The 17358-nt window shown below is 33.2% G+C and overlaps 2 protein-coding genes across 3 annotated transcripts; both read left to right on the forward strand.

The window, feature by feature from the left end:
• Positions 1 to 2050: 2050 nt before the first annotated feature.
• Positions 2051 to 7438, forward strand: LOC114185813 (pentatricopeptide repeat-containing protein At1g80270, mitochondrial-like). The gene is made up of 3 exons (XM_028073741.1): positions 2051 to 2149; positions 2301 to 2877; positions 5845 to 7438. The coding sequence occupies exons 1-3, from the start codon at positions 2115 to 2117 to the stop codon at positions 7081 to 7083; spliced, it is 1851 nt and encodes a 616-aa protein (XP_027929542.1). The 5' UTR covers positions 2051 to 2114; the 3' UTR covers positions 7084 to 7438.
• Positions 7439 to 9880: 2442 nt separating this feature from the next.
• LOC114177352 (sulfoquinovosidase-like) lies at positions 9881 to 14762 on the forward strand. 2 transcript variants are annotated; one of them, XM_028063030.1, is made up of 8 exons: positions 10114 to 11150; positions 11268 to 11400; positions 11855 to 12070; positions 12394 to 12549; positions 12779 to 13031; positions 13323 to 13723; positions 14015 to 14131; positions 14223 to 14762. In XM_028063030.1, the coding sequence occupies exons 1-8, from the start codon at positions 10114 to 10116 to the stop codon at positions 14556 to 14558; spliced, it is 2649 nt and encodes an 882-aa protein (XP_027918831.1). In that variant the 3' UTR covers positions 14559 to 14762. The 2 variants fall into 2 exon arrangements, with proteins under 2 accessions (XP_027919625.1, XP_027918831.1); XM_028063824.1 differs by lacking the exons at positions 14015 to 14131; positions 14223 to 14762 and adding an exon at positions 13805 to 13985 and having other exon boundaries at positions 9881 to 11150.
• Positions 14763 to 17358: the final 2596 nt, after the last annotated feature.

Below are 17358 nucleotides of genomic sequence, written 5' to 3' on the forward strand. Positions count from 1 at the left end.
AAGCCATGTGTGTGCCAACTTTCTAGGAAACCTTTCAAGCAACACAAAATTGCATTATAGATCATTTATCAAAAGAGGTTCTATTTCCAAGTATTAGAAATTTGTAGTAAGAGATATAAAATTGATTTAGTAATAAAGGTTGAAAGGGAGGATAAGAGAAGCTCTGAGTTCAATTTTTCATACTAACATTTGGGACACATATAGGCAAACCTACATTTCATATATTACAATGTAAAACCGTAACTACGTGAACAATCAAATTCTTATAGAATAGTATTTAATTAAGTAAACTATTGTTGTAGTCACATTTATGACCGTTTTATCATATATCAATTGTATGCTTTGTAAAACTTCATACATACTAGCACATAATTATTGTTTTAAGCCTTCAATGATGCCTCATCATTGACAAAGGATGACATGTTGGAGATAAGGAAAGAGTGTTCATCTTATTTGCTCAAACAATTGCAAAAAGCTTAGGTTTTTAGAAGTTTTTTCCCTTCACTTTATATGTGTTTTTAATAATTAGTTATATGTACTTTGACTTTGGTAATTGTACTATTAATTTCGTAAGTTAAAAGATAAAATTTGTTCTGGACCTTTTCTGGATTTTAGGTGTTGGTTTTATGCTAAAACAAAACAAATATTAAAAAAAACTACAAATTTACGTCTGACTATTCATTAACATACGTAAATTTACGTCTGACTGTGCATCAACAGACGTAAATTTACATAACAATAACAGACGTAAATTTACGTCTGATACACAGTATTAAACGTAAATTTTTATGCATGATTTTTTTACAAATTTTACGTTTAGTTACGGTCCACTGCACGTAACTTTCCATTTGTTTTCTTAGGTCAAATGTAAATTTACGTCCGATTTTTAGTCAGACGTAAATTTACGACTACCGTTACTACGTCTGATCTGAACCAAACGAGAAAAGCAAAAAGCGCCGAACATAAAAGACCTTTTTTGTATTAACGAGTATTAGTCATTTTGCTAGTTTTCAATAACTTATGTTACCACATTCACACTATATAGCCTTTAATTTATACTTCAAAATGCACTCACATTAAAGATTAAGTTTTGCTTCACTATATTTAGCTTTCAAAAGCTTTGCTATTAAAGATAGTAGAGGAAGAAGGGACAAGAACTCTTGCTCCAACCTACCAAATTTGTTTCGCAATGTCATTTTAGTAGGTTATCACACAATGCAAACAGGAACATCTCCAAATGCAAATGGTTATTTCTTTGTTCAAGTTAGTCGAATTTTGTGACTCCTTATATTCTATGGCTCTCAAATCAATATCAAAACACTTACTTCCTATTTGAACGAAACATTTCAATAATTATAAAAAGTTAAAATGTATTGCATTTGAATATTTTGGAATTGAATTTTCATATTTTTTAAATAATTTATTTGGATTGACTAATTAAAATATTTTACATTTCCAAACGAGGATAAAATAACCATTTTAAAAAGGATTTGGGAGGTGCAGGAGAAACAACTGTCGTGCAGGAAGTACGAGCCCATGCCCTATTTTATTCGTGTTGATCCCTTGTGCATGTTGGGCTAATAACCCAGATCCAATTTGAATGTTTACACTTTCTTATCGTATCAGCAACATCTAAGAATATTTCACAATATTTAATATCATATTTATTAAATAATTATTAAACTCTTTCATTTTTCATTTGAAATATTTATTTATTTATTATTTTTAATTGTTATACTTTTTTCAAGATCTTACATGACCGTATTTTTATATTAAAAATAAATTCAATATTTTTACTCTTTAAACTTGATTTATTATATTTTATCATTTTTTAACTATATAATAATTATTATAAGATTGTATAAATATAAAATAGTCATAAAATGTGAATATAATAAATGTAAAATTGGTAAAGTAAAAAAATTTTCTGCTCAGAAAAGTCTTACAAAAATGTTATATATATATATATATATATATATATATATATTTATTTATTGATTTAATTTATTGATTTATTGATATTCTTATATCAAGGAATGCATTGGAAGGGTTTTGATTTGATTAGGGTTTTAGCTTTTCCGCACTCGTTCTTCACTCTTTCTTCGAAATCACCGATGTGGGCTGTCCGTCGTGCTTCCGTCCCTCTCAGGTAATCCTCTACTTCTCAAACCCATTTTCCCTATTCTCCCCTCTTTTTACAGTTAATTACATCTGTAAATGATTTTTCCTGTGGCATAGTCATTTCATATTTCAGTATGGAAGAGTTGGAATTAATTTTTTATTGTGCATTATTTGCATAGGACCCGAGGGTACAATGTGAGAACTTCTTTTATCAAATTAGCGCGAACTAATTGTGTGGAAGAAGAGAGTGGTATCACCGAGTCTCATGCAATAACACAAGGTGGATTGTTGTTGTGGAATCAACGTTTTCATTCAGAACAAAGTGCATCACTGGATTTTACTGTGTGGAGACGCGGAATTTCTTCTAGTAGCACCAAAGAGGATGATGATTTGGAGGATGGGTTTTCCGAGCTGGATACACCTGCTGAGGCAGAAAATGAAAATGACAATCTTTTAGATTCTGATGCCGAAAGTGAAATTGACAACCTTTTAGATTCTGATGCCGACGATGGTGATAAGGAGAATGTCGAGGAGCCTCACAACGAGGTCGATGAGGTGGTCAAAGAGGAAGGAAAACCGCGTCGTGGAAGGGTTGAATCTGAACTATTTAATGAGATCATGAATTCGCCGCCGGGTATGTCTATTGATTTGGTTATGGATAACTGGTTAGCTGAAGGGAATGAACTAACCAGAGATGAAGTGTCTCATGCGATGCTTTTTCTCCGAAGGCGAAAAATGTTTGGGAGAGCTTTGCAGGTATTTGACCTAAGTTTGAATTGTTTGGACATTATTTCATTTTAATGTTTGAAATTTGAAATTAAATAACTAACTGAAATTGTGATTGATGCTTACCTATATTTGAGATAATATGTTTAATTCTTGTTATTGGTTCCTTTTTTCACCTTCAATCCTAATAAAAATTTCCAATTTTTTGTTTTCACAGATTTGTTCGGAGAACAAAAAAAGTTAAATTTCTTTTGTTGTTTTCATTTCAAAACTTTGAAACCACAAAAAACAAAAAGGTGGGCTTGACGTAGCTACAATTAAAAATAGAAGATGAAAATAAATTACATTATTCAAACCAAGGGGTCCAAATGTTTTCTTATCATTGATTCTTTTGGTATTATCATTACTTGGAACTCTTAATCTGAGTGTCGAAAGGATTGATGAAATTACAGTTCACAGGAGATGGTACCTGGTACCATGTTGAGAAGATAGAAACCGAGAAAAAATGTAATAAATTATGTGTGTTGGGTACATACATGAGTCTTCTTATTTATAACGAAGAATAGATACAATGGTAATGAACAAAATCAATTTTCAATAATGAGAAATATTTGGTTAGATATTTCCCTATCAAATCATATTGTATGTTCCTATTTAACGGAATCAAATCATATTTCCAACATTCGCTCCAACCTGGGCCATATTATCATATGTGACTAGTTTGTTACAAATGCCATCAACACAAGACCTCTTGAGAGACTTAGTAAACATGCAAACTTGTTGGATCCCAAAGCTGACAAAGTAAATAATGGAAGGTAGTAGATATCTTGTGTATGTCTTTTCTCTATGTCAAAGTGACTATTTCTTAATCATAATTTTAACACTCCCCTCAAGTTGGAGCAATGGGTCCACAGGGAAAGCTCAAATTTAGGTTAACTTTTTGTTAGGCTTTGATACTTTGTGAGTGATTAATGACGAAGCAGGCCAGGGGGATGGTATCACTCTGGTACCATGTTGAGAATAGAGAAACTAAGAAATATAATAAATCCCTTTTTGTTGGGTACACACGCGTATGCTTATTTATAATGAAGAGTAACAATTATAATTAACAAAATCAATATCTAATAATGGGAAATATTTGGTAAGATATTTCATATCAAATCATAACTTATCTCCCTATTTATGTAATCATATCCATAACATAATCAACTCATAGGTCTATCGTTGAGTGAAAATATTGTTGTTATTCAATGCTTGTTTGATTCATTGTTTGTGTAGTGACTTTCATGTATTCTTTATATAATAGAAAAGAGAAAAAGTTTTTTTTTATTGGCATAGAAAATAGAAAAAGATGATATATTTGACTACAGCAGCTATGAATAGTTGTAACATTGCGTTGATATAAAGCACAAATCCTTAAACTTCTGTTTATACTAATAATCAAGGTACATTTTCATCTAGTATGTGGCATGAGCTTGGCCCGATTAATGTTTTCTATTTAGTTGAGTTATAATTAGAGTATGAAAAATGGTTGGTGCTCCAAGCTTTATGATATGAACGTATCTTTCCAATGCATAATACAACAAAATAGGGAAGATAGTGTAATTCAAAGTCTCCATTTTTTAGTATCCTTTCCTGATGCATAAGTTTGTGGTATGTGAACCTTTGCTACCATTTTGATGCATTTGGTTGGAGCAAAACTCTTTCTATGTCATAAAGCCCGTTGTATTTTTAATTGGTTTTCACATTAACAAATATTTTAAGAGACGGGAAAACTTTGTTACATAATTCTTTGTTGATTTTGTTTGTGTCCTTAGTTATCTATTGTGTTTGTAATGTGTTTCTCTATCTCAAGAAATATCTTGTTTCATGTTGAAAAACAAATACTAATAGGTCAAGCTCAATTTTTATGTCTTCTAAATACAATATGAATTGTAATGTTCTAAGGCAAACAATATTTGTTCCAATACATCCAAAAGTTTCCCATTGCTTAGAAGTCAAAACTAAGTGTAGCATATATGTACCGTCCTTCCTTAATCCAGTAAGCTTTTCTTTAAGGACAAATCTGCGATGGAAACATCAAACTCCAAAGACGGCAATACTTCGATTATGGTAATTGACTTTAATGGTCCTGGTTGGAACATTAACACATACTATGGGAAAAAAGAGGAGAGTTTGAGGCCACTCTTAGACAATGCTCTCGGCTGAGGGAGCTCAGTACACCTAAAATTCCAACAACAAATAAGAATCTAGGTTAAGGGCATCTTATGTACATTTTTGTCTCAGCGAACAAAGATGTCTTTTAAGCACAAAACAATGACAAAAGCAACGAACTTCAATGTAGACAATATCTTAGATGTAGTGATTTAATTTTTTAGTGGTTGAGGTTGGAATGAATGGCACTAAATTGGTTACTTTTAATTATTTTGGTTTATTTATGCTTATTGGTGAAAGTTTTTCAGGGTTTATAATATTCCTGGGATCAGATTTAGTATCCAGTTCCTTCAACTATGAATTATTTGTGCATGGTTAAAGTTTTGGTAAATAATTGCTTGAAAACATTTTTTATTTGTTCCTCTCAGGTTATTTGTACTTATTAAGGTTGATGTTGAATACAATTAGCTTTTTAGCTCATCTTTTGGATTTAGAGCTTTCTTGCCCACTGGCTTGTCACCTAGTGCTTTTTAGACTTGATTTTGTATCTGTCTCCCATATGAAGAATCTTGTTGGTGCTCTTTTTCTTTCACGAACTGTCCCTTTTTATTTTTCTCCACAAAATTAGCCATGGAATTAGAATACTCTTCCTGTTGATGCAGATGAAACATGAACCATTCCTGGTTTTACGGGAACTGTTTGCTTTTTTTATTTTTATTATTCTTACTATTATTATTTGTGTTCTTTCTTAGAATTCAGGCCAGCGAGCGAGTAGGAAGATTCGTGTCTTGTATATTGATTGGTAATGCAAATTTTAAATGTTTTTTATGATTGGATATGTAGCTCTCAGAGTGGCTCGAGTCAAAAAAACAGGTTGAGTTTCTCGAAAGAGATTATGCCAGTCGCCTTGATTTAATTGCCAAAACACGTGGTTTAATTAAGGCTGAGGCTTACATCGAGACTATTCCAGAATCTTGTAACAGAGAGATAATGTATCGGACTTTATTGTTCAACTGTGTTGGTCAGAACAATGTGAAGAAAGCAGAGGAAGTTTTCAGTAAACTGAAGCATTTGGACTTGCCTGTTACAGTATTTGCATGCAATCAGATGTTACTATTGTATAAGAGGAACAACCAGAAGAAAATAGCTGATGTGTTATTATTGATGGAAAATGAGAATATCAAACCTTCTTCTCTTACTTACTCAATCTTAATAGACACAAAAGGTCAGTCCAAAGATATTGATGGAATGGATCTAATTGTTGATAGAATGAAAACAGAAGGCATTGAACTAGACATTAAAACACAAGCTGTTTTGGCTAGGCATTACATCTCAGCTGGGCTTCAAGATAAAGCGGTGGCTTTATTGAAGGAGATGGAAGGTGGAAACTTAAAACAGGATCGGTGGCTATGCCAAATTTTACTTCCCCTCTATGCAAACCTTGGAAAGGTGGATGAAGTGGAAAGAATTTGGAAGGTATGTGAGACAAACCCTCGGTATGATGAGTGTCTAGTGGCAATTGAAGCCTGGGGAAAGTTGAATAAGGTTGACGAAGCAGAGAATGTTTTTGAGACAATGGTAAAGAGATGGAAGCTTTCTTCCAAGACCAGTTCTGTACTGTTGAAGGTTTATGCAAATCATAAGATGATTACGAAGGGTAAGGATCTTATTAAGCGAATGGGAGAAAGTGGGTGCCGAGTGGGCCCACTAACCTGGAATGCAATAGTGAAACTCTATGTCCAAACCGGGGAAGTGGAGAAGGCCGACTCTGTTCTTCATAGGGCCGCCCAGCAGAGCCAGATGAAGCCAATGTTTTCCACCTACTTAACTATTTTGCAGCAATATGCTAAGAGGGGTGATATTCATAATTCAGAAAAGATATTTTATAGAATGAAAGAGTATCAATCTAAAACAAAAATGTACCAAGTTTTATTGACTGCCTATGTAAATGCAAAGGTTCCAGCCTATGGGATTAGAGATAGGTTAAGAGCTGATAACATAAGTCCCAATAAAACTTTGGCAAGTCTGTTGGTTCAAGTTGATGGATTTAGGAAGAATCCACTCTCCGATTTGCTTGACTGAGGAAGCCAGCAGGTACCTATATAAGTGTTGTTTCTGCTCATACGGTGCAACTGTTATTAGTCAACAAAGATCAGGTTAATTATCTTTGATTTGAAATTTTTGTGAAAAGCTTTTCTTTTGCAGAGTTCTTATGCTATTGCGTAATGGGGTATTTTGTCTTGCATCTTCAAATTTGGTTTGAAACTAAGCTTTTGACAGGTGCTTATAGAAGTTGTGCTGGGAGTAGAAGAATTGTCCCAGCCCAACTATTTTTTACTAAAGATCCTCTTCTTGAATTCTAACCAATTTCATGATGTAAATCGCACATTAGTAAACAGGGTTTGTTAGATGCAATTTTTAAATATCTTCCTCCCAATTTTTCTATAGCTTCCTTGGCATCACAAGTAATTAACTACATCAAGTGATGTCGAGTTCCTTTAATTTGGGTCTAGAGTTAAATATAGGAGTCTAATTGAAATAAGTAATTTTTAAAATAATAATAAATAAATAAGAATGGTTTTTATCATAATGATAAGTGAAAAGTAGATATGCGAGGATTTATTAACAAACATATAAACTTTAAATCTTTAATGTAAGTTATACATGATGCAGTTGCAAATCAACTCTTGGGTTCTTTATCTGTAAGAATGCTTGTCTCTAATCTATAAAACTGAGTAGATTATGAAACCTATTTAAGAAACTACTTAGAATTATTTTATTATGGTAAAATGATTATGAAGCTATCTAAAATCATGAGACTATACAAATTTGTGCGTTATGAGAGCGATAACATTATGGATATGATAATTATTAATGAAGGACAAAAGGAATAATAACATGAAAACATAAGGATAGAGAATAAAATGCATTTTTAAGATCAATAATTACAATGAGTCACTATATTTGGAAGAAACTGTAAATTTCACTGCAGTTTGGCTACAAATTTTGTGTATACTGACAAATAAATAACTATCATAGTTCTAAATATTTCTATTATTATAGATCTAAATATATTTTAAAAAATTCTATTATAAACTTTAAACCTAAAGACACTTCTTCATTACTGAAACAATGAAGTGTTGATAGTGAATGATTCTGAGAGTTTTTGGAGAGTCCCTCCTTTCATTAATTGAAGCCATTTAGTGTCATTTTAAGGATTGACTTCGACATGTGAAAGTATATTGTATTCTCTATTTTAATACCAAACCATTGAACAATAAACCTTTCTAGTCAAAGACATCTATATTAAAAAAAATAATTAAGGTATTAATTTATTTGTAACAGTATAACGGTCATGCAATAAAGACAGGGTGAAAAAAAAAATAGCACTTCTCTCTTCTACCTTCCATCGTCAATAATTAAGGAAAAAACATAATTTATCTAAGACATAATATATCTTTTGGTCTTTTAGTATTTATAATAATTATTCAATATTTTTCTTAATTTGTTTTACTCATGGTCCCAATATTTATTAGAATAAGTCTTTAGATCAGTGTTAATGTTGTTAGATAATGATAACTTGAGTGAGTGATTAATTTATATTTATGTAAAAAAAAATAGTATTCATATTATGTTAAGTCATGATGTTAACTACATTGATCTTACATTGATTCCATTTAATAAATAATGAGATCACATGGAATAAAAATTTGAAAAATTAATATAAATAATGAAACCAAAATCGTATTAAACCTTTATTTAAAATGCAATCTTTCAAAATATAAACTAAACATTGAGAAACTCTTTCTTAACCTCAAATTTTCCTTTCACCAAATCTTCACTGTTGAATAATTCTCTAACATATGGTCTCCGTCCTTTGTGAAAGATTTGTTTGGGTGCAATGTTGAAATATTGAATCTTCCTCGTAACGAGACCAGATTCAGTTTGAGCGATCAAAAGAAGTAACCAACAAAACGTCCCATGAAAACATGATCACGTGCCTTTGAGAATTAGATGCGGTACTAGGAACATTCTCCAACTTTGAGGGAAGATTCATAATTAGGAATAGTCCACAACGTTGGAAGTGGATTGATTCATAATCAGAATAGTTCCACAATCAAGGTAAGATTCAACTTCATGTCTTAAAACCTTATTTCCTGCTATTATAATTTCTCCTTTTTTCCTTCCATTATTGAGTTGCATAAATACACTCAATATTATTGGTGGAGCCTAATATTATCCAGAAAGGTAAAAAAGAAGATAAGCTAAATTATTATATGAATATGATTTGTACTCTCTAAAAATTGTTGACTTTTAATTTAGAAATAAAAGCTTAAATATAATTTTCAAATCTCTATTTTATTCAATCTATAACATTGTTCTTTTATATTTTAAAATAGATATTTAATATCATTATTCTAGAAATTATATAATTTTTATCCAATCCTTAAAATTGTCTACTTTATTTTTTGTATTTTAGTTAGTTAAGTCATTTTTTCCTTAATATTTCTATAAAACAACTATGGATCAAAATGCCACTTAAATATCTCCAATCTTATTAATCCAACCTTTTCATGATTTTGACGGTTAAAAACATAAATGAAGATATCAAATATGCACGAAAAGAGTTTGGGATAAGAACTAACTTGAAAAATTATTTGTAATTGAGAAAATACAACCAAACTGTAAAAACAAACTACTCTCATATATTACAAAATGTGATGTTCCCAGAAAAGTTAAGGCCACACCTACTTTTATAATGAACTGAAATCATTTATGGGTAATAATTTAACAACCGATCAAAATACAAAAAAATACAAATCCAGAACCAAAACTAAATGGAAATGAAGGAAATGAATCGGGATTTTTCCAATGGGAAGCCAAACAATTCTGGCTGCTGAAGTATGGTGTCCTGTTATGCAATTAAGTAATGTCAAACTCTGTTTCATACTAAAGACCGACAAAACAAGCCAAAATACTTTACCACCCTCTTTCAAATGCGTCAAAGAAACAACCTCTGTACAAAACTTCAAAGGTATCTCAAGAACTCATATTTTAAGGTTTACTTTCAACTAACCATTGTATTAAACTTTCAGTTTCAAATTTTCTGTCATGGCAATTCTCAAGATTACCAAAAAGCACCATAAGCATTTCAACAACCCTTTCCCTTCTTCAGTTTCAACCACCATCCCTTACGTTCAAGGTTCTCTCTTCTTCAATTCGAAAAGAGTTCCTTCGGATCAGACCTTCTCAATTGGCAGTAATTTTCAGCTTTCTTGGACCTCCGACAATGGAGGGCACCTCTCAATCTCGCACCTTTCTCAACAAACCAGGCCAATTTGGTCTACTATCCCTGGACAGGCTTTTGTCTCGGCTGCACTGGTTGACACAGAATTCGAAGAAAGTAGAGGATCCTTTCTTGTCAAGGACAAAGATGTTCATATGGTTTGCAATCACCAAACCATTGAGGATATTAGGATCATTGAGGATATTGGGGTGATCAATGGTCAATTTGATCATCATTTGGAATGTGTAGTGCCAGATTCTCCTTCTGTGCATCGAAGGTTGGAAAAGAAAACTGATGCTCAAGAGATTCAGCTTCCTACTTTGATGATCACAGGAAGGCTTTTCAATATGACTAAGAAGAGTAAAAGGTTTCAAAAGCATGGCATTCAAGCAACTATGCAGTTTGAGGCAAAAGGAGCTTCTGTGCATGCAAGGTATTGGGTTTTGTTCAATCAGAAAACCAACCATGAGGTTGGGTTTCAAGTGAAGATTGAGAAACCTAACTTCACCTCCCGCAACCAAGTCTCTAAAACAGTTTCAGGAGGGTACCAGGGCTTCAAGAGGGGGCGGAATAATAGGAAAAAGAGACTGGGTTGGTTTTGGTACCTTTCTAGGCCAAGAGGGTTTGTGCTAGTCTCTTCAGTGGAGGAAGAGATAGGAAACTTGGATATCCTAAAACCAGAAGAGTTCAATAGAGTGTGGTTGACATATGCCACTGATGAGAATGAGAGGTTTTATGGCTTTGGGGAGCAATTTTCTCACATGAACTTCAAAGGCAAAAGGGTGCCCATATTTGTTCAAGAACAAGGTATTGGCAGAGGAGATCAACCCATAACCCTAGCTGCTAACTTGATTAGTTACAGGTAGTGTAATCTACAGCTTTATAAGCCTAATTCAAAACAGTATGTCAAATACACACACACACACACTTATATATGATGAAAACACATTGAATGATGACATTTTGTTATTATTGGCAGGGCAGGAGGTGATTGGAGTACAACTTATGCTCCTTCTCCATTCTACATAACGTCAAGAATGAGGTCTGTCTGCCTTGAAGGATATGATTATACTGTTTTCGATCTTACTAAACTTGACAGGGTACAGATACAGGTATGGTTACAAAAATTGAGATATATGGTTAAAGTATTCATGTTAACCGGACCGATCGATACAAAAAAATACTGTTCAAAATTAGAGTAATTAGTGCAAATAAATTTTGAAATTGTGCAGTGAATATTGGAAAATGTTGAGCACTGCATTAGGATGAATGGATCTTTCTGAATATAAAGTAGAATTAGCGCAGTATTCTGTTAAATATTTGTATCACATGATGAATATGGTAAAATATCTAAAAGAATTGGTGTAGGATGACTGATGAATTTAATAATACAGCCAAGAAAGTAAACTATGATTGATAACTGTGCATCAAGAAATAAAGAATGCATTATGTGTCGGACTTCAACATTTTAGAACATTCTGAATTATTATAATGTCACGAAATCATGTGTGTGGATATGTAATTAAAGTTTACATTTTCCCATATTTTGTACCGTGGATCTTGCAGATACATGGAAACTCAGTTGAAGGGCGCATATTGCATGGAAACTCACCTTGTGAACTGATTGAACGTTTCACAGAAAGCATTGGAAGGCTACCTGAGCTTCCACAATGGATTATATCTGGTGCTATAGTTGGAATGCAAGGTGGCACTGATGCTGTACGTCATATCTGGGATGAACTAAGGACCTATGATGTTCCTATCTCGGCATTTTGGTTGCAGGTAATCCCTTAACCCTACATTTAAAATCAAAAGTACTTCAAAGCATATATATTCTTTGGATCTCTGTAGTTTCAACAAACATGTAATTCACAGTTCAGTTTGCTTCTATAGACGATATATTTTTCTTGATTTAAACCGAGCATATACAATAATTTAAGTGGTGTATTTTGTTTGACTGATGTTGCATACATAGATTTCTAACCCAAACGTAGTTCCCACAACTTGTGATGAACAACTTGGCTTGTGCACACACTCAATAATTTGAAACCATTACCATTCCTTGATATTTTTAATTTATGTTGATTACTTGTGGCACTGTGCAGGATTGGGTGGGCCAGAGAAAAACATTGATTGGTTCACAGCTCTGGTGGAATTGGGAAGTGGATTCACAAAGGTATTGGGGATGGAAGGAACTTATTGAAGATCTTAGGTCTCAGGATATAAAGGTTATGACATATTGCAATCCCTGTCTAGCTCCGGTAATGCTTCCTCTGAATCACTTCAAGTATAAATATTGTAGTCCTGAACTTGTTTCTTCAATAAACTGCATTTTATCGTTAGTGGAAGTAATTCACGTTTGGTCTCTTGCTTTGCTATCATAATTTCATTTTGCTAAGTGGAATTGTAAGATAAGACATGTGGCTAGTTTAGAAAAATTGAGATAATGTCACTAGTCTAAACCTTATTTTTCTTTGTCTAATCCTATAGGTTGATGAGAAACAAAACAAAAGGAGAAACCTCTTTGAGGAGGCAAAACAGTTGGACATATTGGTAAAAGACAGCAATGGAAATCCATATATGGTTCCAAACACGGCTTTTGATGTAGGAATGCTAGATCTAACGCACCCTAAAACTGCAACTTGGTTCAAGCAGATTCTTGGAGACATGGTGGATGATGGAGTTAGAGGATGGATGGCTGATTTTGGTGAGGGCCTTCCTGTTGATGCTGTTCTATATTCAGGTTTGCATTCACGTATCTTTGTTTCTCCCAACACTTTTGCTCAGTGTAAAAACTTGAGGAGGACTTTCTTATGGCAGTAGATTGTAAAACACAGAAAAAGTGGATTATAGTAAGAAACTAACTAGTCTGTGCAATTGGCTATATGCATATCTCTTATCTTCTGCCAAAACATTCTTCCATGATAATTTCCTGAACATTTTCTTATCATTCAACCTCCTAACCAAAAAATCGAGAGAACAAAACTAGACTGAGCATGTGATTATTACTAAGAAGATGCACCCTCGGTTTCAGGTGAAGATCCTATTTCAGCTCATAACAGATACCCGGAACTATGGGCCAAAATTAACAGAGAGATTGTGGAAGAATGGAAAAGTAACTCCTTGGAGAAGGTAAAGAAAGAACAAGAAGAAGGTTTGGTTTTCTTCATGAGAGCTGGTTTTAGAGATAGCCCCAAGTGGGGGATGCTATTTTGGGAAGGAGACCAAATGGTCAGTTGGCAAAGAAATGATGGAATAAAAAGTTCTGTTGTTGGCCTTCTGAGCAGTGGAATTTCTGGCTATGCCTTTAATCACAGTGACATTGGTGGATATTGTACAGTAAACTTACCTATAGTCAAATATAATAGAAGTGAAGAATTGCTTTTGCGGTGGATGGAGCTAAATTCCTTCACCATAGTCTTCCGTACCCATGAAGTAAGTAAAATACCTACAATAGTCATACACCTTTCATCATGATTATATTTTCTTCTTCTACTAACCCTATAATCATTGTAGAAGTACTCAGCAAGGATACATTTATTACAACAAGAGTTTGGCTAATCAATGCAAGTTTTTATTCTTTGACATTATAGTGATTCAAGAAATACTAAAATCTGAATTAATAAGGATATAATCATATAGATATAAGGGTAACCTTTTATTCAATAAGTTTGGTCATATAAAGTTTGCATTGCAATGAGTGAGTGATGTTTGAACTGTATGCAGGGAAACAAACCATCCTGCAACAGCCAGTTTTACTCAAACCAGCAGACAATGTCACACTTTGCACGTTTTGCAAAAGTATACAAAGCATGGACATTTTATCGAATTCAGCTGGTGAAGGTGATCACAAGATCTATCTATACAGAGTAATTAACTATATATAAAGAATTAGGCATTGAAAACGCTCCTTTCTATTCTTTTTTCTAAGCAGGAAGCTGCCCAGAAAGGATTGCCTGTATGCCGCCATCTGTTTGTTCATTATCCAACTGATGAACGCGTGCACCATTTGAGTTATCAGCAGTTCTTGGTTGGTTCTGAGTTCCTAGTGGTTCCTGTCCTTGACAAAGGAAAGAAAAAAGTTAAAGCTTATTTTCCATTGGGGGAGAGTAGTAGTTGGGTTCATATATGGACAGGAAAAGTGTTTTCCAAACAAGGAACTGAAGAATGGGTAGAAGCTCCAATAGGATATCCTGCTGTGTTTGTTAAGGTTGGCTCTCATATTGGAGAAACGTTTTTGAATAACCTAAGAAGTTTAGGCATTCTTTAATAAAGCATTCATCAAAGTTGGATGAATCTTAGGTGTGTAACATAGCATGTAAGTTACTTATCAATTCATGCTGCTGAATTAATTCAGTTGTATTTGTATCATTTGAATCCAAGCTAGTGTAAAGAAATAGTTGAAAGGATCTTAATCACTTGTATTACACTCATTAAGGTTCATAATATAGAACATTAGCTCATTAGTTTGTTAGTACAACTTCCACATTCAACAAAAACCTGAGCATTCTATATCATTCAAAACCTGAGCATTCTATATCATTCAAAACCTGTTATAATAGCTGATAAAAAAATAGAATAATAGCTGATAAACAAGTTTGTCTTCTCAATCTCTGTCAACTTTAACAGTTGATAAGTGGTGAACATTTCAAAGTGAAATACTAAAGTCCCATCTTTTGTAGCAATGAGTGTTAGGTTCTTGATGACATTACCTCCACATCCTGATGACATTGAATTTCATATCAGAACTTGAATCGTCCTCAAGTTACAAAAAATTTAAATACTATTTTCCGTAGACAACAACATCCACCGCTGCAATGATCAAGAGTGATTGAATATACCCAGCAACTTAAAAAAGTTGAGACAACATCATGACAACAGTGCACAAAACTTCTACTTAGTTAGTCACAACAAACTAATCAAAATGGTATTCATCATCCACTGAAAAAAGGAGGCAACCCCATTTTTCATAAATATACTTTGCATCGAATGCATAATAAACCTTCAATTTTCACAAATGGTAGTACGCGCGCGTACTCAGGTGAACTTGCAAATGAGTTTCCTCTCAGTTCCACGAGAAACGCAAGAACATTTGTATGTTCTATCACCGTGCATGAGTTAAGGTTGTTGTTATGGAATAGTAGTGGCATATTCTCTTCAACTCTTTTCGGTCGCATGTCAGAAATATATTTGCTTGGTTTGATGCCATTTTATGGCATATTCCTTTTAGATTCGTACTGAAATGCAGTTCGTGAAAAACAAATGAAATCTATCTTTTGAAATCGGATTGCTGGTACAATTATACAAACTTCTATACATTGTTGAGGAAAATTGGCAGACTCGTACAACTATTAATGATATAGAAAACATTTGATCTAAGAATGTTTTTTAAAAACAATACGAAGTTATAATATATTAAAACATCTAAATAATTGCGATATAAGATCAAATTATTTACTTCTGTAATAGTACCTTAAAAATACATCTACAGGGATTAAACTAATAAAATCTTGGTTAAATCATTCATTTGGTCCCAATTTTCGTATGTAAATTTGAATTTGGTCCCTCAATTCTTAAAAGTGTTAACTAGGTCCCTAATTTTGATAATTTGTTTCAATGAAGCCCTTTCCGTTAGAATGGCAGAAACGACGTTAAGCACAGTGACATGGAGATATTAGACGAAACTGAACAGTGAAGTGGCACATTAAATGTGCTACACATGGAATTTTAAATGTTGTAATAAATAATTAAATTCGAAAAAATGAAAAATAGTGTGCATTTAATATGTAAGAAAATAGAATGAGCATCTCTGTTAGACTTCAAATTGGGGTTTATTCTAGGGTTTGCTTTCGTGACCGAAATTGGAGGAATGAGGGGTTTGCAGAAGAATCGCGAGGGTGTGGGATCACATTGCTGGAAAGTTGGCGTTCGAACAATTGGAATCAGAGTGTTCTTAGTGGAATTGCGATCTCAATTTAATTTCTTAAGTCTGCTTCTGAAATTAATCAGCTAAGCTCTCAAATGCTTCTGGAATTGTTGCAAGGCCATCCCTTAAAAAGTCTGCTGCTACCCAAAAGAAACCCCTTGAAGCACTTGGTTCCTCACCTCCTCCTTCTAGGTCAGCCATGCCTTTCTCTACTGGTTAATTTCTTAACCTAACTAATTTCAATATATAAATGCACAATAATCTTTTGTTTCAAAAGTTTTGTTTGCATTGAAATTGAATTGAGCAAATTTGAATTTAATGCAGTGACCTAAAGGTTGTAGTGGAATGAGAGTCCCCAAACACATTGTCATCACGGAGAAAAAGTAAATCACTTAAAATATGTAGGTTTTGTTTCAAAGTCTCATATTTTTTCAACCCCTTCAAACTTATTATCTCAAAACATTGTTCCTTTCTTCCTTTCAAGAAGAGAGTGTTCAATTGACTTCATACATTTCTCCATTTCTTCTGCCACCACAGACCTCATTGCAGCAGTGCATATTTCCACCACAACCTTCAACATTCTTTAAATATAAATGACATGATGACACGTTTTAGTCTAACATTTCCATGTCATTGTGCTCTTAATGCCGTTTCTGCCATTTTAACGGAAGAGACTTCATTGAAACAAATTATCAAAATTAGGGACCTAATTAACACTTAAAAATTGAAAAACCAAATTCAAATTTACATACAAAAATTGGGACCAAATGAATAATTTAACCTAAAATCTTTTACCAATTCCTTTTGGTGTTTTTACTTTCAATTTTTAATTGCAAAGACCACGTTATTTTCAATTTACAAACTCCCTTTTAGCCTAAAATGTAACCTTAGAAGTTTTGCTCCTCCATAGCATTTAATATATAATTTATTTCACCATGTTATAAACAAAAAATATTCGCTGATTTTGACAGCAATATTACAAAAAATTGATCTTAACCATATTGTGTAGACCGAAAAAGTCTCTATTGCTATCAAAATGGAACCTATAGATAACAGTATACCAGTGCATATAGCATTGCCACATTCCTCAATGTTAATGCCTCTCCATGCAAATGTTTCATTCAGTAATTCATCGTTCAAAATG

This window comes from Vigna unguiculata, chromosome 1, assembly GCF_004118075.2.
Source record: "Vigna unguiculata cultivar IT97K-499-35 chromosome 1, ASM411807v1, whole genome shotgun sequence".
NCBI lineage: Eukaryota > Viridiplantae > Streptophyta > Magnoliopsida > Fabales > Fabaceae > Vigna > Vigna unguiculata.

What these genes read in the sequence shown, in the direction of transcription:
- LOC114185813 (XM_028073741.1), top strand. Translation starts at nt 2,115, where the DNA reads ATGTGGGCTGTCCGTCGTGCTTCCGTCCCTCTCAG. An exon ending in CGTGCTTCCGTCCCTCTCAG is followed by an intron (nt 2,150 to 2,300) that starts GTAATCCTCTAC and finishes TTATTTGCATAG; the next exon opens with GACCCGAGGGTACAATGTGA. An exon ending in TGTTTGGGAGAGCTTTGCAG is followed by an intron (nt 2,878 to 5,844) that starts GTATTTGACCTA and finishes TTGGATATGTAG; the next exon opens with CTCTCAGAGTGGCTCGAGTC.
- LOC114177352 (XM_028063030.1), top strand. Translation starts at nt 10,114, where the DNA reads ATGGCAATTCTCAAGATTACCAAAAAGCACCATAAGCATTTCAACAAC. An exon ending in TCTCGGCATTTTGGTTGCAG is followed by an intron (nt 12,071 to 12,393) that starts GTAATCCCTTAA and finishes GGCACTGTGCAG; the next exon opens with GATTGGGTGGGCCAGAGAAA. An exon ending in TAGTCTTCCGTACCCATGAA is followed by an intron (nt 13,724 to 14,014) that starts GTAAGTAAAATA and finishes AACTGTATGCAG; the next exon opens with GGAAACAAACCATCCTGCAA.